The sequence below is a fragment of the Hibiscus syriacus genome, unplaced genomic scaffold (genome assembly GCF_006381635.1).
Source record: "Hibiscus syriacus cultivar Baekdansim isolate YM2019G1 unplaced genomic scaffold, ASM638163v2 tig00000170_pilon, whole genome shotgun sequence".
Lineage (NCBI taxonomy): Eukaryota > Viridiplantae > Streptophyta > Magnoliopsida > Malvales > Malvaceae > Hibiscus > Hibiscus syriacus.
This window is the reverse complement of record NW_024061771.1, coordinates 230,258-251,874: the sequence shown is the minus strand read 5'-3', so window position 1 is coordinate 251,874 and position 21,617 is coordinate 230,258. Positions and strand designations below refer to the sequence as shown.

General features: G+C 35.2%; 2 protein-coding genes and 1 pseudogene across 6 annotated transcripts; 2 read left to right on the top strand and 1 right to left on the bottom strand.

Moving 5' to 3' along the window:
* Positions 1–9,333: 9,333 nt before the first annotated feature.
* On the top strand, positions 9,334–15,331 carry LOC120141000. Of its 4 annotated transcripts, none has more exons than XM_039155982.1 (14): positions 9,334–9,834; positions 10,726–10,781; positions 10,895–11,069; positions 11,317–11,418; positions 11,610–11,681; positions 11,855–11,971; positions 12,114–12,191; positions 13,553–13,615; positions 13,698–13,794; positions 13,905–13,983; positions 14,053–14,264; positions 14,548–14,711; positions 14,796–14,918; positions 14,999–15,331. In XM_039155982.1, the coding sequence occupies exons 1-14, from the start codon at positions 9,748–9,750 to the stop codon at positions 15,149–15,151; spliced, it is 1,578 nt and encodes a 525-aa protein (XP_039011913.1). In that variant the 5' UTR covers positions 9,334–9,747; the 3' UTR covers positions 15,152–15,331. The 4 variants fall into 4 exon arrangements, with proteins under 4 accessions (XP_039011913.1, XP_039012085.1, XP_039012021.1 ...); XM_039156037.1 differs by having other exon boundaries at positions 9,335–9,834; positions 14,566–14,711; XM_039156154.1 differs by lacking the exon at positions 10,726–10,781 and having other exon boundaries at positions 10,782–11,069.
* A 259-nt stretch (positions 15,332–15,590) lies between these two features.
* On the top strand, positions 15,591–17,603 carry LOC120137939 (annotated as a pseudogene).
* Positions 17,604–17,905: 302 nt separating this feature from the next.
* On the bottom strand, positions 17,906–18,542 carry LOC120138336 (cell division cycle protein 27 homolog B-like). Of its 2 annotated transcripts, none has more exons than XM_039153850.1 (2): positions 18,279–18,535; positions 17,906–18,121 (listed from the first exon to the last, which is right to left on the bottom strand). In XM_039153850.1, exons 1-2 carry the CDS (start codon positions 18,468–18,470, stop codon positions 18,062–18,064), a joined length of 252 nt encoding a protein of 83 aa, XP_039009781.1. In that variant the 5' UTR covers positions 18,471–18,535; the 3' UTR covers positions 17,906–18,061. The 2 variants fall into 2 exon arrangements, with proteins under 2 accessions (XP_039009781.1, XP_039009825.1); XM_039153894.1 differs by lacking the exon at positions 17,906–18,121 and adding an exon at positions 18,150–18,215 and having other exon boundaries at positions 18,279–18,542.
* Between the last annotated feature and the right edge of the window lie 3,075 nt (positions 18,543–21,617).

Here is a 21,617-nt window from a genome sequence, read left to right as displayed (position 1 = left end):
GATGTCGACATTTCCGGCTAAGTCAGCATCTACATAGCCTGTCAGTATCATATCTCCACCTTTGAAACAAAGTGCTTTGTTTGTGGTACCCCGAAGATATCTGAGGATCCATTTGACTGCTTCCCAGTGTACCTTGCCCGGATTATTCATGTACCTGCTAACAGCTCCCACTGCATGAGCAATATCTGGTCTGGTACAAACCATGGCATACATCAGACTTCCAATTGCTGAGGCATACGGCACCTTCACCATGTGTGCACGTTCTTCCTCCGTCTTTGGTGATTGGTCTTTGGAGAGTCTGAAATGAACACCTAAAGGTGTACTTACTGGTTTAGCATCTTGCATGTTGAACCTGGAGAGTACTTTGTTGATGTACTCAGCCTGTGATAACATCAAAGTCCCCGACTTTGTGTCTCTCTTGATCCTCATCCCAAGAATCTGCTTTGCAGCGCCCAGATCCTTCATAGCAAACTGCTTCGACAATTTTTGCTTCAAGTGTATAATCTCTTGCATGTCTGAGCCTGCAACGAGCATGTCATCAACGTACAATAATAAAATAATGAAGCTGTTGTCGAACCTCTTGATGTAGCAACAATGATCTGCTTGGCATCTGATAAAACCACTGCTACTCATGAAGCTATCGAACTTCTTGTACCACTGTCTAGGAGCTTGTTTTAAACCATACAAGCTCTTCTTCAACCTGCATACCAGGTTTTTCTTGTCTGCCTCTATGAAGCCTTCTGGCTGCCTCATATAGATTTCTTCCTCCAAATCACCATGAAGGAAAGCTGTCTTTACATCTAACTGCTCAAGATGTAAATTCTCTACAGCTACAATTTTCAACACCAGTCTGATTGTAGACAATTTTACGACTGGAGAGAAAATTTCATTGTAGTCAATACCTTCTTTTTGCTGAAAGCCTTTGACAACCAATCTTGCTTTGTAGCGTTTGCTCCCATCGTGCTCTTCTTTGATCCTGTAAATCCACTTGTTGTGGAGTGCTTTCTTGCCTGGTGGTAATTCAGCTAATTCCCATGTCTGATTTGACATAAGCGAGTCCATCTCATCTTTCATGGAAAACTCCCACTTGACTGAATCCTCCACTTGCATTGCTTCATCATAGCACTCTGGTTCACCATTGTCAGTCAGCAACAAGTAGTGTAAAGAAGGAGAATATCGTTGGGTTGGTTTAGGAATTCTGGAGGAGCGTCTCAGTTCTGGTGTGCCTGGTTCTTCTTGAACTGCTTCAGGATTGATCTGAACATCATTTCCAGAAATCTCCTCGAACTCAGCAAATTCCTTTGTTTCAGCTTCGGTATTACTTGATTCTGCGGTTGACCTATCTTTGTACATCACATTTTCATTGAAAATGACGTCTCTGCTTCTGATGATCTTCCGATTTTCATAGTCCCAAAACCGGTAACCGAACTCATCACCGCCATAACCAACAAAAGCACATTTGTTGGACTTAGCATCAAGCTTACTTCTTTCAGCAGAGTCTATGTGTACATAAGAAATACAACCAAACACTCTTAAGTGTGAAAGGTTTATTTCTTTCTTGCTCCAAACTTCCTCTGGTATTCTGCCATCCAAAGGAACTGAGGGCCCACGGTTGATCAAGTAAGCTGCAGTGTTGATTGCTTCAGCCCATAGAAATTTGGGCAAGCCGGCATGTATCCTCATACTTCTGGCACGTTCATTCAGAGTTCTGTTCATGCGCTCTGCTACACCATTATGTTGCGGTGTCTTGGGAACTGTTGTCTCCATCTTGATCCCATTGTTTGCGCAGAAATCTCTGAATCTACTGTCTCTGTACTCTCCTCCATTGTCAGACCTCAACCGCTTGACTTTCAAACCAGTCTCATTTTCCACCATGGCCTTCCATTTTCTGAAGATATCGAAGACTTCTGATTTCTTCTTCAGAAAATAAACCCACACCTTCCTTGTTGAATCATCGATGAAGGTGACATAATATAGTGAGCCTGCAAGAGATGGAACTGGGGATGGTCCCCATACATCAGTATGAACCAATTCTAACCTTTCTGCCTTGGGTGTCTTGCCAATCTTTGCAAAACTGACTTTCTTTTGTTTGCCAAAGATGCAATCCTCGCATAGTCCGACATCTACATTCTTTAGATCCGACAGCTTCCCTTTTGACAAAAGTGTCTTCATCCCTTTCTCGCTCATATGGCCAAGCCTTTGGTGCCATAGGTTTGATTTTCCATCAGCATCTGCTACTGCAATGATATTCTCTAAATTTGAGGTTACATAGAGAGTACCAGTCTTCTTACCACGAGCAATGACGAGTGCTCCTTTGGTAATCTTCCATTCACAGCCTGAAAAGGTTGTGCTATATCCTTCTCCATCAAGCTGTCCAACAGAAATCAGATTTCTTTTGAGGCCAGGAATATGTCTCACTCCTGTCAGCTTCCAGGTGGTCTGGTTTGGCAACTTTAGTCGGATGTCTCCTTTTCCGACGATCTTTAAGGTTTCATCATCAGCAAGATGAACCTTCCCAAAATCACCACTGACATAGTTCTCCATGATTTCTTGGCATGGGGTGGAGTGGAAAGATGCCCCTGAATCCAAGATCCATGATTCAATCGGACTGTTGACGCTTAGAATCATGGCATCACCTGTCTCCTCTGTCACGTTGGCAGATTCCTGTGCACCGGTATCTTTCTTCAGTGCTCGGCAATCTCTTTTAAAGTGACCTTTCTTGCCACAATTATAACAGGTAAAATCTTTCTTTCCCGTTCTAGATTTTTCCCGTCTGGATTTTGATCTGCCACGATTTGAATATCTTTCTGAAGTTCTTCCTCTAGACTCCGTGTGCAAGGCTGAGGAGGTTGATGCTTCACCCGATTCTCTCCGTCGAATTTCTTCACTCAGTACCAGATCCCGAACATCGTCGAATTTTAATTTGCTGTTTCCCGACGAACTGCTGACTGCTGTAACAGTAGCATTCCAACTGTCTGGTAGAGATGATAAGAGAATTAAAGCTCGAACTTCATCATCGAACTCAATTTCCACTGAACTCAACTGGGTTGTGATTGTGTTGAGTTCATTTAGGTGTTGTGCCACCGATGCCCCTTCCGTCATCCGTAAATTGAATAATCGCCTCATCAAATGAACTTTGTTTGAGGCCGATGGCTTCTCATACATACTGGAGAGAGCCGCCATAAGACCCGCCGTGGTCTTTTCCTTTGCTATGTTGAAAGCAACATTTCGGGACAACGTCAGTCGGATGACTCCGAGGGCTTGTCGGTCGAGAAGAGCCCAGTCTTCATTCTTCATGCCCTCTGGTTGCTTTCCTGAGAGAGGTTGATAAAGATTTTTCTGGTACAGAAAATCTTCAATCTGCATCTTCCAAAAGCCAAAGTCCGCACCATCGAACTTTTCAATTTTCACCTTCCCTTCGTCTGCAGCCATCGCTTCCACTCGAATATGGCTTCTTTTGGATCGTTTCTGACAATTCTTGCGAACCACAGTGTATTAGAACACCACCGTCGACAAACTCGTATCGCCGACCGAAATTTCACTATTCACGAAATTCACTATTCACGTGAATAGTAATGAATAGTAACCTCGCAGAAAAATTGACAAAATTCACAACCAAAAGCTCTGATTACCAGTTGTTAGGAAAATAAACCGAGTACAAGTAATTTCCCTATAACCAGATTAGTGAGAATGCGAAATAAAAGCGGAAAAATAATACCCGAAAATTGATAACGGAGTTCAGCCAATTGTGCTTACGTCTCCGGACTGCTGCAGATCTTTTACTAAGAGAGAAAATTTACAAGTGTTTACAAAACACTAACTACTCACAAGAAAGCTCTCTAGTATAGGAAGAAAGAAATGTTTTGGGATGATTTTGAAGCTAAATGGGTAAGGGTATTTATAGTAGAAACTTAGGGACTAATCTTTGAAAATACCCTAAAGTGCAATGACTAAAGTGAATTTACCCATTCCTATTTTCAACAAACATCTACCAAAATTTTACCAAACTTTGAAAAACATTTTTCAAAGAAACATTTACCAAACTTTGAAAAAAACATTTTCCAAAGTTGGTTGCCAAACTTTGAAACTTTTAACAAAAGGATACGTCACTGTTTCAGTAAAAAAATCTTATTCTTAGCATCTAAACTTCACAGTGAAAAAAATAAATAATAAAGCATAGCTTTCCACATATACTCATATGAGGTTGGGTAAAAGGCTCCCAGTCACTCAGAATTGAAATTTTTTTTTTTCCATTTTTTTTTTCTGATTGGACTACTGAAATCTTTCTGCCAAAATTTTGGACCCCGCGCGCATGCATGCATGCACCGAAGGCAGTTCAAGGACCCCTCGCCTAAAACATAAAAACATCCCTTAACTAATCTGGGATTTTACGGCGCTGTTAATTAATGTCTATCACCGGGTTTTCATTTCAAAACAAGCTAAGAAAAGTACAGATGGTGACATTTTTTCCCTTCTTTGTGTTGAGTTGGGTTGAATAGACTGTTGTCATTTTGTGAGTCAGCCAAGATTGTAGTGAATATGACCCACATGCAATGCAATGCAACCCCTCTGAGTACGACACAAGCCACTGGACCCTCCTGCCCTTGGCTTTGCTGTTTCTATTACGGGAACTAGCGGCTTTCTGCACTGCGCTGTGCCGTCCTTGTGCGCTCCTTTGTTTAACGTTTCTTGCCATAGAAGGCCATATCACAGTGAGGAAAAAAGTGCCTGTGTCAACGTGTCATTTTTGAGCTAGCAACTCAATGCTATAATTGAATCGTTTAATCGAACCAATTAAAATTTAGTAATAGAACTTAATCCTTAAATTTCCGTGATATTTGAAATTTATGCAACAACTTATTCAACAAATGATTTAATGGAGTGAAAAATATTGTTGTGATTAATCTCATATTTCTTTTTTTTTTTGGATGATTTTTTTAAGGATTCGAAAATGAGATTGATTATATAAAATTTCACTACTCCTCTAAATTATTTTTAGAATAAAAATTTATAATAGTTTCATTTGTTGATTATATTTATACAAATCTACTTCTTCAATAAGCAGCTTCTTTCATGAAAAATTTAGCAGCTATGAGAAGGAAATGAGAATAAAGGGGGGGGGGGGAACCCAAAGTATCTAATCGGTCTACTGACCATTGGGCTCGGTTATGTCACAATTTAGTGGGGTTTTTTTTTACCAAAAGGGCAAACGAGTAGATTATTTAGGAAAATATAATAAGTAAAAGTTTATTTTGTAATTTGCAATATTTTTTATAGTATTCATAGAACTCGTCACTTCGATGTGATGAGTTTCAATAAAAATATTTTTTTATTTAAAATCGTCATGTCAAGATGAAAAGTTCTAATAAAATATAATTTTTTATTAAGTTTTATCACATCGAAGTAAAAAAGTTTAAATAAAAAATATTTTTTATTGAAACTCCACCTCGATGTGATGAGTTTTAAGTCACTATAACAAATGTCATACATATCTAAATAAACTTTTATATACTGTATTAGGTTAATTAATTAAACTGTCTGTCCCATTGAACTAAAAAAACCCAATTTAGCTTTATCTATCAAAGAAAAACAAGGCATGAAGCCCATATCCTAAAGGGTGAACTCCTTTAATTATGTATGGTTCTTTTCGACCCAAAAAGTTGGGCCTGTATGATATATTCAAAAAAATTTATCTCATTAATTGTCGTACTAGTGGAAATCGTGATCATGACCCCCACCTAGAGGCAATGTTCTAGTACGATACAAAGCAAGTTTGAAGACATTGCACATCTCGATGATAATGTGTGGAGAGAGGTCGTTGTGTATATAGCAGAGTCCTAGTGCAATTCCAAATCTCTTAGGCCAATCAAAGATAATATCTGATGGAATGGAACCATGGAGTTGGTTTCGATCAAACAAAAGAGTTGACGGAGAAAGGAAACCCAATTATTGTACCATAGAAGAAACTGTTACTGGCATAAAACAAGAAGATTTCTCCATAGCTTTACTTCATTGGAAATTTCTCCGAAAAAAAATTGTTGTTAATGATCTTGAGACGATAGAGATTATCCAAAACTTCTCGAGAGAAGAACTAAATTCATCAATATCAATTCTCCAGCTTCCTCAAGTTTTTAACTTTTCTTTTATAATCCAAGATTAATTGGTTGAATGTAATTATGTTGATATAGTTGATCGGATGTAATGTGAATATATTTTAATTGCAAATTTATATAAATGATAGAAAATAGTATAACCATGAAAAATGAATACTACATGATAAATTGACTTTCTTTCCTGCAGGAGTCTCTTGGGCGCAAACCACGATAAAAAATAAATTAAAAATTAAAAAATGTTATTAACATATATAATAAATAAGATTACGCCTAATAATTTTATGGTCAAGTAAGAAATAAGTTATGATCTGTAATGTTAATATTTCTTATTAATAAAATAGGTTACGCTCAAGAATGTCATAATTTATTAAAAATATGTTGCAATCTAAAATCTTAATATTTTTAATAATAAAAAGGGTTGCGCCTAAAATGTTAGTGCAATTTAAGCTTATGGAGCATTAGATTTTCCAATAATAAGAAAATAAGTTAAAAATGTTATAAATATATATAAGAAATACGGTTGTACCTAAAATTGTCATGGTTCACTAAGAAACAGGTTGTGATATGGAATGTTAATATTTTTATTAATAAAATGGGTTATGTCCAGGAATGTCATGGTTCACTAAGAAATATGTTACGATATAGAATGTTAATATTTTTATTAATAAAATGAGTTGCACAGAAGAATGTTAACCTTTAACATTCTAGATCGACTATTATAATTTGTTAACCTTAACATTATATGAGGTCAACTGTTATAATTTGTTATCCTTAACATTAAACTCATCTCTAAAACCTGAAACAATTTGAATAAGTAACCATAAAATGATTTCAACCGAGTGTTAAACACGAATAACAAAACTCAAAGTGACTTGAAATTATTTATTTAATTGAAGACATAATGACTCCAACTTTATATGATTTGATATTAAAATTGTTTAAATTCAAATTATATAAATTCAAAATAATTCACCTAAAATAACAAAAACAAAATAAAATCAAGATCGGCTTAACCTAAATAAACCTAAAAATGGTTTAAACTAAAAAGTGATCTAAAAGTAACTTGAAACAATCCAAATATAAAAGTAGTTTAAAATTATAATAAATCAAACCTAAAATAAATCAAGCAAATAACTTAAAACTTTTAAAATTCGGATAAATATGACCTAACTAGACCGGACATACCCCATTTAATAAGTCTAATTACAAGAAATGTCGGTGATGAAATACTAGAATATCACACAACACTGTAAATGATGAGTATATGCTCTTTGTTTTACATAAAAGGAATGTTGACGGACTTGATTTGAATATTAATAATGCTCATGAATATCAATATTAAAAAAGAAATATAAATATTTATTTTCATCGATCAATACTTTTTAATGATTTAAATATTAATATTTGTAATCAGAAATCTATATTAAATTATAAAAAAAAATGTTGGAATAATATTTTGGGAGAGGAGCAAATCTTGACGTAAAAGCTTTAAAAAATATCTATACTTTCGAATTAAAAAAATGATATTTTAATTTTGGAATTTAAAAGTATTAATAGTTTTAAAAAGTATAGATAGTTTCGAATTTAAATGCTTCGATCTGTTGGGAATCACAATTATTTACAAGATTTGATATTTTTAAGGGTTGTAAATTATATGTCATGGTATCTTTGACAATAGTATACAGATGTTGAATTCTCACTTGGATTATCTGTTTTGCAATTTAAACATTTCAGAATTTCCTGGAATCTGTTTTTTTCTCTCTCCCATTTACAGAGGCCGTGTTATAAAAAAGTTCGTCATTGCAGTTTAAGGATTTCAACGATCTGAATGAAATTGAAGCTTACAGTGAGAATGCAGTTTCAACGAATATGACGATGAATGCTCTTATAGTTAAGTTGGTTCATGTGATCATCTTGAAAAGATGATATTCATTAAATTATAATTATAATTTTGATTATTTTAGAAAAATGTGGGTTGTGACGGTCCTCTGTGTGTGTGTGTGTTTTTTTTTTAATTTTTATATTCATTAAATTATGTTGGTTCACGTAAAAAACACTTTAAAAATATTCATACTTTTGAATTAAAAAAATGAAAAATAATTTTTAACTTTGAATTTAAAAGTATTGATACTTTTAGAAAAATATTGATACTTTCGAATTAAAAAAACATTGTTTTAATTTTCAAAGTTAAAAGTATCGATAGTTTACAACCTTTTCATTTTCCATTCTTCTTTAAATTCAAAAGTATAGAAATAACGATACTTTGTAGCCTTCTCAGTTTCCATGTTTTTCTTTTAAATTCGAAAGTATCGATACTTTTGAAAAAAATATTCATACTTTCGAATTTTTATAGTAAAAAAAATTAACCATAACATTCTTGTGTGCAACCCATTTTATTAACAAAAAATATTAGCATTTCAGATCGCAATATATTTCTTAGTGAACCATGACATTTTTGGGCGCAACCCATTTTATTAATAAAAATATTAATATTCCATATCGCAACCTATTTTCTAGTGAACCATGATATTTTTATACGCATCCGTATTTCTTATACATACTCATAACATTTTTAATTTTTAACTTATTTTCTTATTGTGAGAAAATAATATTCATAATATTTATTGTTATAACTTATTATTTACTGTTATAACATTTTAGGTATAACCAGGGGCGGATGTACATGGCTCTCTAGGGGAGCCATTGCACACTCATTATTTTGAGAAAAGTGTTAAATTTAGTTTAATTTGTTAATAGGAATAAGAAAAAGTAAGAAAATTTGCATACCCAAATTTTTTTAGAATATGATATTAAAATTTTGGACTCCATTTTTTAATTTCTAAATCTGTTACTGGGTGTAACATATTATGTTACTATATTAATAACTTTTTTAGTTTTACTTTTAACTTGTAAGATAAATTTTTCGATTACATCATTTAAATTTATTTTAAAATAGTTACAACTTAATATATTATAAATAAGTTAACATTTTAGGTGTAGCTAAACCTATTTTGTTAAGGATTTTTTCATATTTTCGAATGCATCGTTTTTTTAGTTTTATAGTAATCCGGTTGCTTAGAATTTGCCGGGTAAAATTGCCGTTTTGTATGCATCAGATATTTTCAGTCTCGCATGTGGACCTCACCAACATAATAATAATAATAATAATATTAATTATACTTCTAAATAACAAAACATCTAACGGTCTCTCCCTCTTTCTGCTGTTTGGATTTTATTTATGATTTTGTTGGTTTGTGTTTTATTTTTCAATCTGTCAGTCTGTTTCGTAATTTTTCCTTAAGAACGGGAAGGGAAGAACAGGTGTACGTGTTTGGTCAATCACCTTTCTTCCTCACCCAAAATTCAAATCCTAAACCAAAAAAATAAAAAATTACGCATTCCCTTCTTCTTCATTGTCTGTTTCTTTCTCTCAGAAACCCAGCGGGCTCCCTTCATCCAAATAGACAGAAGAGGAAGAGAAGAAACTTCCATTGCTAAATTCTAGGTGTTCTTTTCTTGTGTGTGTGTGTTTTGTTTCATCGATCAATCTCCTGTTCGGCTACTTGGATATTCGTTTCCGTCGACGAGGATTGCAGAGAGGGAAGAGGGAAAAAGACAAGAAATACACGGTAGAATGTCGGCATTGGACCCTTCCGATTCTTTTCTCTTATCTCTCAGCAGAGCATTTTGTAGTCCTCTTGCTGTTTTTATTCAGATCCAGGTGTGTTTTGTAGTTCACATCCGCAAATAGATCCGGTTCTCTTTGGTTGGATAGGTTTTAACGTTTGGAAATAGGCTAAATTGCTTTATTGAACCATTTTTCAAATTTCCTAAACCTTGTTCCGTGTCTTTTCCCAGAAATTAACTGGATATTGGATTATGTCTTACTTTTAACCATCTTTATAGTTATCATGCTATTTTTTCCTTTTGAATGCTCCATGTAACCTTAAAGATTATTTTTAAAGAAAGAACAAATGCATGTATTTCATTGCCATGGATTTAGATAGCTAAGATCAGAACCGAAATATGTCTTTTTCTTAATTTATAATGAAGAAAGAATAGTGGTGTGACGTAGTGGAGATGAGGTGTTCAATATTTGGTCGCAAAGATGATTGTTATTAAAATAGTCAGTAATGTATATTCAGTGTCATTGGAATGGTTATGATGTTTATAGATGTAAATTCCTTAATTTTTCTTCGGTTCCATTTGTAGGTATTGAGGTTATAAGGTTTTAATATTGAGCTTTGAGATGAGCTTTGTTGAAATCAAATGGAATAGAAGACTCTTTCTCTGAATAACATTTTTCTGTAATGAGAACTTTATTTTAGTTTATTCAATTGTTGAAGGGAAGGCTTGGTATGCCACTTAATTTGAACAAACCTTGTCTCATTGAAAAGCAGATGAAGTCATCTGCTTGGCTACCTGATATTCTTCTGCTTTTGAATAATGGATTCCTTCTTTTACTAATCTGCTGTCACTTCGGTTATTTATTTATGAATGTAATGTTTCATTATCTAAAACCAATCACCTCTCTCTCTCTCTCTCTCTCTCTGCCTCTGTCGGTTACAACTAAAAGAAAGTTACCAATCTGAATATTTTGTATATAATGTAGGGATGTGTAATCTGCTTGACTCTTGCTATTGGGTGGGCTTTTGCTGCCTATGTCAGGTACATGGCTTTAAAGACATATTTTAAGCAGCAGGATGCCATGCCTATTCCAGTCGTCAATTACCATGAAAACTCAGCTATATTTATATGTACCTACATTTTTTCCTTCACAGGAGAAGAGAGAACAATAGAATAAAAGATGGCATGAAGGGTGGCAACAGCTTTTCTTTTCTATGCCATGATATTAATGAACTTGAGCACTCTAATCAAGTCAATCTACCAAGAGTTTCGATTGTGATGCCTTTAAAGGGTTTTGGAGAACATAATCTACACAATTGGAAGAGTCAGGTGAGTATTTTATGGTAGGCATTCTATCCAGTTCTTGTGGTGTCTCCTTTGGTTTGTGCAAGAACTGTGCATTTATCTTTTCCTTTCCCACGTTTTGTTATTAGAAAATTGTTATTTCCTTTAATAAGTTGTAGGCCAAACACCCCCCTTTTTTTAAAATTGCCCTACCAGGAGTTGGTTATTTCAAAAGGTTCATGTTTACAATAAATAATTTTCTGAAGTATCTATTTAATACTGATGGAGGCAGATCACATCTCTTTATGGTGGTCCTACGGAGTTCCTTTTTGTGGTGGAAAGTACTGAAGATCCCGCTTACCATGCTGTAATTAAGTTATTAGCAGACTTTAAGGTATTCCACCTATTTACTTTATTGTGCATTCCGATAATAGTAAGAAAATAAACTGACAAAAGAATCCAATAGGAACGTTAATTACCTTGTAATGCTTTATTCTAAAACTTCACAAAAGTTACATGCTTGCACTTTGTTTTATGCAAGTATTTGAGGCCTTCATTTGAGCTTCTTCACTGTCACTTGAGCAGGATGTCGTTGATGCAAAAGTCATTGTAGCTGGTTTATCAACAACGTGTAGTCAGAAGATACATAACCAGCTGGTATATAAGAACTTTACCAATTGCTAAACAGATTTTGCAAATGACTTGGCCTTTATTATCATTTTTTTAATATTATTTGAAATTAGTCCTTAAATGTTGATATAAAATCCCTCTGCTAGATGTGAATTCAGTAAAATACTTACAATATGCTTTTTTGGTATATTTTGTGAAAGGTTGGGGTGGAGAAAATGCATAAAGATTCCAAGTATGTATTATTTTTGGATGATGATGTTAGGCTCCACCCAGGATCAATTGGGGTCCTCACTACTGAGATGGAAAAGAATCCCGAGGTATGTTTGTGCACATCCATAACCCTTCAATCAAATTGATTAGGTTTTTAACCGTTACATGTGTGCTTATTATGGTCATGGTGCCTAGAGTGTAAACTATTGATATGTTTTGAGGTTCTCATTTTATTGGCAATATGTGCAGATATTTATTCAAACTGGATATCCTCTCGATTTACCGTCTGGAACTTTAGGGAGTTACTGCATCTATGAATACCATATGGTATGGTGCCATCTGCAATTACTGTAATTCCTGAGATATTTTTTTTTGGATAATTCAAATTTTTATTACCCAAAGGCAGTAAACTGCACAAAACAATAGAGGTAGAATTACAAGAAGCATCCAACAAACAGAAAGGCAATTAAGCCATCAAACAATGCCCCATTGATTACAAAGATTAATATTAACATAGCCTAGTCTTCTAATATTTCTTCCCCTTAGATGAAGACCGACCAGTTCCTTAATAGCTATGAACATTTCTGCAACAGTAGAAGATTGGCTTTGAAACAACCTCTTGTTTCTTTCCTTCCATATAGTATAAATCAAGGCATTAGATGCAACTTTCCCAACACGCAGCAGCCCAATCGAAAAAAGCATCCCAAGAATGATGTTTAAACTGTAAACCATTAAGAGAAAATAAAGCAGACCACAGGGAGGAAGCAACAGTGCACTCAAAGAAAATATGGTCTCTAGTTTCCACAGCAGCAGCACAAAAAATACAGTTCATGTCATTAACAATCCCCATTTTATGAAGCCTTTCTTTCGTAGGAAGACGGTCAAGAAACGCCATCCAGACAATGAGGCTATGCTTAGGAATGAGATGAGGGAACCAAAGTAAAGAGTGCCATTTAACTTTATGATTTTTAACTCTAATCTCGTTCCAGAGAGTATTAACATTCGGAGTATGAGAGGACAAAATAGAGGACGCTTCAGTCCTCAATTTTAGAAGCTGTTTTAAGCTCCAGCTCATGGCTGGTTTAACAGCAACATACCAGAAGTTGTTTTTATTATTATTTGCATATACCTGAGCATATATTTATTATTATTATTATTATTTGGGCGGTAGCATTGTTTTTATCCAAGAGAGCAGGGAAAAATCTGTTATCAGAACAACAATGTGACCAGAATTAAAGATATTAGTGACTATGCTGTATGCCCTATATTAATGGTTAAATTGTTACATAAGATATGGTTTATGCTGGAGTCATGCTCTCTAATATCTCATTTGTTTATGGCTTACTGTTTTATTCATGTCCTACTAACCAATCTGACATCATACCGATTGTAAGGTGAAAGCTTTGATTATTACTAGTCAAGCATTATGCTAGGTAAACGACCCTGTGGCCCTCTTAAAAGATTAAACAGATACACATCAAGTGGAATTGTGCACTATACATATTGATGGTAAGTTTGGTGCTTAGGGCCTAGGGGCAGGATTGGCTCATCTCTTCCGATTATGCAGCCAACCATTCCCCCCTCCCCCGAACCAAAAAAATAATTATGAATTGAAAAACCTTTGTTCTTAGCATATTATGCTCTAGCGGTTGATATTGCATGTCTCGTTGAATATGCCTCTTCTACAGCCTTGTTCAATGGGATTTGCTACTGGTGGGAAAACATTTTTTCTTTGGGGAGGGTGCATGATGGTATGTATCTCTTCTTATTCTTCCCAGTGCTCCCTCTGCAAAGTTGAAAGATTATTTCTGAGTCTTCTAGATTGTTTTTTAGATGCATGCTGATGATTTTAGACATGACAACTATGGTGTGGCCTCAGGACTTCGAGATGGTGGATACTCTGATGATATGACTCTAGCTGCTATAGCTGGTAATATAGTCTACTAAATCTCTCACTGATAAGAAATTAGATACTTCTGTTGATGTTAAATTACAGCTTTGTGCCAACCTTTTTACTGCTCATGTATTGTCTCTTCTCAGGAGCCCACAAGAGGCTTATTACATCTCCTCCAGTTGCCGTTTTCCCTCATCCTCTTGCAAGCGATCTTACTTTCTCAAGGTTTGTGATTGTTACCATTCAGCTTTTCTATTATATTTATATCCATGTTGACTTTCTATTCTCGAGTAGGTACTGGAATTACTTGAGAAAGCAGACATTTGTTTTGGAATCATATATAAGCACAGTTAATTGGTTAATGAATAGAGCACTGTTTTCTACCCACTGCTATTTGTCATGGGGATTTGTTGCTCCATACTTCATGGCTACGGTTCATGTTGCAGCAGCATTACAAATCTATATGAAGGGTTATTCATACGGGGAAACAACCTGTACTACTGGTGGTGAGTACACTATTTTTCCTTTTTAGGTAGGTCAGAACATTAGTAGTTCAGATGAATTCAATGTCTCAGGTCCTTATCTGGATAGATCAACTAGTCTAGTTGGTAGCTTCGAGTAACAGGAGTTTGTTATGCAGATAATTTACAAGTTCTACAACTAGAAATTTGCAGAAACCTTATAACGTGATAGGAATTTGTTTCATTTCAACCGGCAGATTATTCAGTTTGGTAAAATGGAAGTTAGAGTAGACTTTGGTAAATTTTGGATTTTGCTCCTTCAATTAAGCGAACTGTGTTTGCACAGGTTTGTTATTGGCGAGTTGGCTAGCTATTTGTACCTTTGCGGAGCTATTATCTATGTGGAACTTAACAAGGATTGAAGTTCAACTATGCAACACGTTATCTCCAGAGGCTCCTAAGCTCTCACTTGATTATTACAACTGGAGCATGGTAAGCACTTTTATTATCTCTTTAACAGGGGTTAGAGCTTGGATATGTTGTGGCAAAAATAAAATTATTTTGGGATTGAGCCAGATATTTGTCGCAATGCTAGTTGATAACTTTTTATACCCGATCTCTGCTTTACGGTCGCATCTCTGTCAATCTATCAATTGGTCTGGTATTCGGTATCGCTTGAAGAATGGAAAGATAGACAAGGTATGTTGAGGCGTTGCCATTCGTAATGAGCTTCTATCCATTTGTTTAAAGCTTAGAAGAAGTATTTGGCTACTCTGCAGATTGAAAGGAAAAAAGATAAGGGTCCAAAGTTCACAGACCTTGGGGGTAAGCATTTATATGGGAAGAAAGTAGCCACCCCCAAATCCTCCCTCCTCGGCTCTTTGGGGAGAAGTTTTGCTCACTGGCATCAACCCAAAAAATATGATGTCTAGACTCTAGAGATTCGATTATTTGGCGATTCTCTGACTTCTCCCTGTAATTTAGGGTTCATCATCATTATTATTTGTCTCAAAATTCAATCGATTTATTCTTAATTTATCAACCCTTCGTTGGGGTTGGTCTTGTAATTTGAATTGATTTCTCCCTGTAATTTTATAAATTCCTTATACGCAGTTAACAAGGTTAATATCCACAGCTAACTCTAACAACACTTTATGAATTTACAATGTTAACCGCAGTATTGGATCCATATTTAGCTGTGAATTTCTGATGCAAATGTTTCAGTTTATGAAGTGGAAAACAACACTAGTTTTAGGCTTGGCTCCGCAATATCTGTAACGAACTCAAACCAGACGACAATTGTTTCCTAATTTTCAGTTTTCAGTTACCGCATCAGCAAGGTCTCTCCAAAATACATGTAAATCTAGAAACGAAATCCTGTCCTGTCCGGAAAAAGAACCCTAAACCCTAGAAAGCCACCCACGAACCCCATAGCAAATGTAAATGGAAAATGGAACACAGCCAAGCACAGAGGAGCAAGACGATAAAGCGCAAATACAACACTCCCTACAACGCGCTTAGATCAATTTACGACGATCCAATCTTGGTCGGCAAAATCTCCCAGCTATGGCCTCAACTAGCTCCCTGGTATTCTCCACTCTTCTTGTTACTTTAAATCCACTGATGGACATACCAATAATTGGTCTTCCGGTACCTTCCGTCTCAACTTCCACATCGCCCTTCTCGCTGGTAAAATCCTCTATTCTTTCCTTTTTTTTGTCCAAAACCATACCCATTTGGACGTGTGTTTTGAATCGCTCCATCTTTAATTATTTGAACAAATTGTCTAATCATGATGCCTTACCGGTGAAGCAGGTGACTACTGCTAATATTCTCTGTTTAAGTTTCTTAAATTTTCATAATTACCCAAAATTAATTGCTAGTTTCTCCCCCCTGCCTCAACTTGTCGGTTTTTGTCTGCAGGACTCAGATGCAGAGCATAGTTGTGTTGATTGGGATTGTTCATTGTAACATCCCCTTTTGGTTTCCGAAGGCAGCAATAGAGGAGCGATCTCAAGGATGGACCAAAGACTTGGAAGCAAGTGGAGCTGATATTGCATCGTGCTTGAAGAAGCCTTTGCGTCCTCTATGGATTTCTCAGAAAACTGTCATCTGAATAAATGAAGTGCCGGATTATGATTCTTTGGATTTCACGACCGATAATTCTTGTTTCTGCCTCTTCCTCAAGCGGAGTAACTCAACATAGCACCACCTCGGAGACTATAGCGAGCTACTCGAGATTGAATTGATCAAAGTTCCATAAATACTTAATTTGAGCTTGACTCTCGAATTGAATGAGACGAAACGAGCTACTTGATACTCGTATCGAAAAACTCGTGAGCAATTCGAAAATATAATATATTAAAATTTTATTTTAAAAAAATTATTAGTAATATTAATATTTATGTGCTGATTTTTGTTAAAAATATAGTATAATTTTTTTATGTATTTAAGGTTTATATTAGAGTTTGAGTTTGAGACTTCAATAGAGTTAAGTTTAAGATTTTTTTTTGAGTTCGACTCGAGTTTGAAAATTTCAGGCTCACTAGTTTTTGAGTCGAGACGAGTTTCATTTTAGAATTTTTTGAATCGAGTCGAGTTTAATAATATCCGAGCTCGACTCGGCTCATTTACAGCCCTACCAAGAGGGAGGTGGAGATGATGAATAAACTTGGGCTAGGGGCTTCTCTGTCGTAGTGAACGTTTTAGAATCATATCTTTGTTACTTGTTTCTTTCTCTTTCGATCCCTTGTATTTTTGACAATCAAGCAGTAGCTATTTGCGTGATTTTCACGTGCCTTATCCATTGTTTTGATTTTGTGGTGCTGCTGAACGATTGCGTGTTGAATTGTGATCAATTGCCAATCTCTGTCCATCATCAAGATGCTGAAGTGTATCTGCTTCTTCCTATTGTGGTATGTATGCAAGTAAGCTGAAACATGAATTTTCTAATGATCAATTTTGTAAATTTCATGCTTACTTTTTTTGCTGACCAGAACTCAAAGATGGTAAACCCATGTGCCATTTTCCTTGTTTAAAAACTTTCCTTCTGCGATTACCTTTGCAAAATCAGATATTGCCAAAGGAAGAACACTTCTTGTATGTTGCCATAACGGTAAGCCCCATGTGCCATTTTCCTAAAGGAACTACCATTTTTGTTCTCAACAATCTTTGGGTTTTTAATGGCACTGGATATGCGTTCGTTATCAGGGGAAGATATCAGTGTACGCGTTTGTATGGCAATTTTGATATCATTGTTTGACGATGAAGGTATGCAATCTTAAGACGAACTTAGCTTCACATGACCATGCTTCTATCTAATTCTGCAATCCAGGGGAAACCTCAAAGAAGTTCAGTTTCCTTAACAGTGGAAAAGTAACCTAAGTTTGGAGACATTCGATCTCCTCACGTTTTAAAGTGAATGTTGCTGACCGGCAGAATTGTAATCATTAAACAATACAATCTTTAGATTTATTTAACACTTGAACTTCATGTTGTCTCGGTGTATTGGTAAAGCAAATTACAATTAAATGCAAGTAGGAATATAAAGGTAATGGGACAAGCCGTTGTTCTCAGCATGATGATACAACTATCGGATTCAAGTGTGGCAGCTTTCAGTTAACTTGTACTGTTTCTGTCAGTACGTGGACACGCATAAAACTGGAGTCACTTTCACGATTTCTGCCTATCAGCTCTGACTGCACAAACTAATTTGCCTTTTGAAAATTGTTACCATTTTGTTCGGCGCCAATCGAAAGCGCAAGCAAGGCCAATCAGTCTGGGCAAACATGTTCTCAGCCAGGAATTTTACAGATCCCCTTCCACATTTGCCTATTCAAACATCAATGGATTTGAAGGTTATCATCTAATTCATGCGGTACATGTAACTTCTCAATAGCAGCCTGTTTACAAGAGCACAGGAGGTCATCACCGCAAATATCTTCACTATGATACCTCGTTTGTGACAATGGGTCCATATATTGTCTCAACTTGAAGCTGGGAATAGAGGATGTTCTTTTTTTCTTCTTAGAAAGTAAAGGAAAGAAAAGATCAGAATACCTTAATTGTAGCAACATCGGTTGCAGATGGTTTCAAATCCAAAGCAATACCAAAATGGAGCATGGCCTTTTCATGCATGTTACGCCGCTTATAGATTTTACCCATCAAAGCATACACACTGCTTTCACGAGGGGCATACTCTTTAAGTTCTTCCAGAACTTCTAAAGCATCATCAAATTTCTCCAAGCTCATCAGTATATTAGCCTTTTGATAAATGGGAAAAGGGCTTTTCTGTCTGCCAGAATTGCCCTGTCCATTATCTTGATAGCATCCTCACTTTTCTGTAAAATGATTGCAATAAAAGTTCAAAGAAATTCTTGAGATGTAATAAAAAGTACATAAAGTACCCTGACCTTTAACGCGTGAAAAGCAGTTCCAAGAAAAGACATTATGACAGAAGAACGCGGATTTATTTGGAAAGCCATTCCAAAGTGATGCTCTGAAAACTCAAACTTCTCCTGACGAAGATAGATCATTCCCAGACCATATCAGGCATTGTAATGCCTATTATCAATACGAAGTGCATTCTGGTAGCTCTTGATTCCATTCTCAAAATCCTCTAAAGCAACAACATTTAGAACCTTCACAAGTGGAACCAGATAGAAGACATCCTGAGTGGTAAGGCAACAACATTTCAAACAATACAAATTTTCAAGGATCAAGGGAACTCACGTATAGAACAGTGGAGTAAACATCCATTCCTTCTAAACTGTAAGGAGACACCCGGCCGGCAAGACTAAATGCTTGAGCAGCTTCTAAGTAATCCACCAATTCGAAATGTGCTTTTCCAATCTGCATTAGATTTTTTTTTTTTTTAGAATTTGCGAAGACTACGGAATGAGTTGGTACTGATTCTCCCATACCTGCCCACACACATGCATGCAACTTTCAAGCACCTAAGTCCTACAGCTGGTAAAGTATTTCAAATCAACATACATAAAATGTGAAAAAAATACTACTGCAGAAATAGAACGTGCAAGACTATTGTTGTGATATGTAATCCATTTTTAACTACACTGTCGCAGAGTAAGCAAAAAGGATTGTGTATAATACGTCTATTATAGAGATTTTGTCGAGAGGGGATGAAATTACGAGCAAATTTTCAAACATGTAACTTAATTTTTCGCTAACAAGTACAAACGCAAATATGATCAAACACCGCCTTCTCCAAAGGGGATATTTCAGGCCCCGCAATTAACAACCTATAACCACTCCGAGTGCTATACAATCCTTATTTTTTGCCACTCCACACTTAGCAACCAACTTGATCGAAATTAGGTAACTTTATCCCCAAAATCGAATCTACATTAGTCTCGCGAAACAACTCTCGGATCAAAGACACCTTCCAAGTCCTAGAATCCGAATCAATCAATTCATCAACACGCTCCACCTGGATATTTCTAATAGTTGTAACGCAAGATAGGAGTATGGTAGGAAGCCAATAGTCATTCCATACAGAAATGGAAGTACCAAGGCCAACCTTCCCCCTCAGCTCACGATATAGGACACTACTCACTAATGATGTTGTGTTGACAAATAAGCGACATCATTGTTTTGCTAATAGCACGATATTAAACTTGGCTATATCTCTAAAATCAAGGTCGTTGGCTTTCTTCAAATGACAAAGGTTTGACCAAGGACACCAATGGATACCCAGTTTAGCCTCCAATTTCACCACCAAAATCGTGTCATAATACTTTTTTTTAATAATAAAAAGGCTAGAAGCCAAAACAAGCACTAGATTTTAAAATAAGGAGGGTCATGAATGTCCCTTTGCAAGTGTAAGGATGTAATACCCAAAATTTGGTTAGTGATGAAAATATAAATTTTGAAAGTTTGGCAACTAAAGTATAAACTTTGAAAAATTTAAGGACCACAAATATAATTTTAAACAGTTATATATTATAGCCCGTAAATGAACAGTTTGGACTAAAACAAAAAATTTCGTGGTAATCAGATTTTCGGTACGATATTTGTGTTAAAAGGTATAAAACGATAAAGTTCAGTATAGAAATTGGATAGTCGGATCGAACCAAAATTTTACGAGAATTTGAAGGATGTTAGATAAGAGTTGGAAATATTATTTTCATATTTTAGATCAGAGAAATTTAGAACAGATCAATATAATTTTTCAGATTTGGTTGAATAGTGGAAGATTTATGCAATTTTCGAAAATTGCATGGCCAAAATAAAAAGTCAAAACCAAATTGATTCATCTTTGACTAAAGAATATTTTAATGGAAAATAATGCAATGACTTTTGGTAATTATTAAGTTTCATTAATGGTATTTTGGGAATTTCTCATTAAATGAATTTTAAATTCATTTAAATTAGTATTATGCCATGTGTTAAGGATGATTATTACTAGAAAAATCAAGAGAAAAATCACAATTTTTCAGCTCATCTCCTAGGCCGAAACTCCATTTTTCTTCAAGGTGAGAATTTCATTTTTATTTTTGAAGCTTTATAATTGATTTTTGGACTAAGTTGTGAAATAGAGAATTGATTTACATCAAATTCTCTATCATTTGGTATAAGAAATTCATGTTAAACATGATTGGATGTTGAGATTTGATGATTAGGGTTTATGATGGGTTTATGGATTTTGAAGATTTGATGAAAGATTATTATGTTTTTTAGGTTGAAGATTAATTGTAAGGCATGCATGATGATTGAAATTATTTATACATGCTTATATTAGGGTGAGCAAACTTAGGATTGATGGAGTTGGATTTAATATGTTGTTATTATGATTAGAATAGTATGAATTATATGTAAGAAAGATGAATTCATGCTTGAAAGTGATCTAAAAGTTCACCCTAGGTAACATGAAGTACTCGACCATAGGGGATTAATTAAGGGGAAAATATTGAAAATTTTCCTATAATCGAGAATTGATATTGAAAGTGTTCTATGTGATTTGGAGATCAATTTGGAACAATTTAAAGCTTGAATTGGAAAAAAGCCTAATTTGCAAGTTTTGAGAATTTAGGGACATTATAGCAAGAATGTGATAATTGGGTTTTTAATTTCAAATTTTATTTATGCAAGGCTGGAATTTTAAGTTGGAAAGTTGTTAGGAACCATATTGCAAATTTGGTAAATTTCAAGGTGGAATTTGAAAAGTCTCAAAATTTAGGGACTTGTTTGTGAGTTTGGGAAAATGTTGGTATTATTTTGAACAAGAAATTGTAATGCTGGAAATTTTATTTAGTATGCTGATTTTTGAGTTTAATTATTTAAGTTTGGATCAAATTGCAAGTTTGTAGAGATTAGAGGTTGAATTCGAAAAGCCTAAGAAGGTTTAGGATGAAATTTCAAAATTTTTAATGGTAAAGT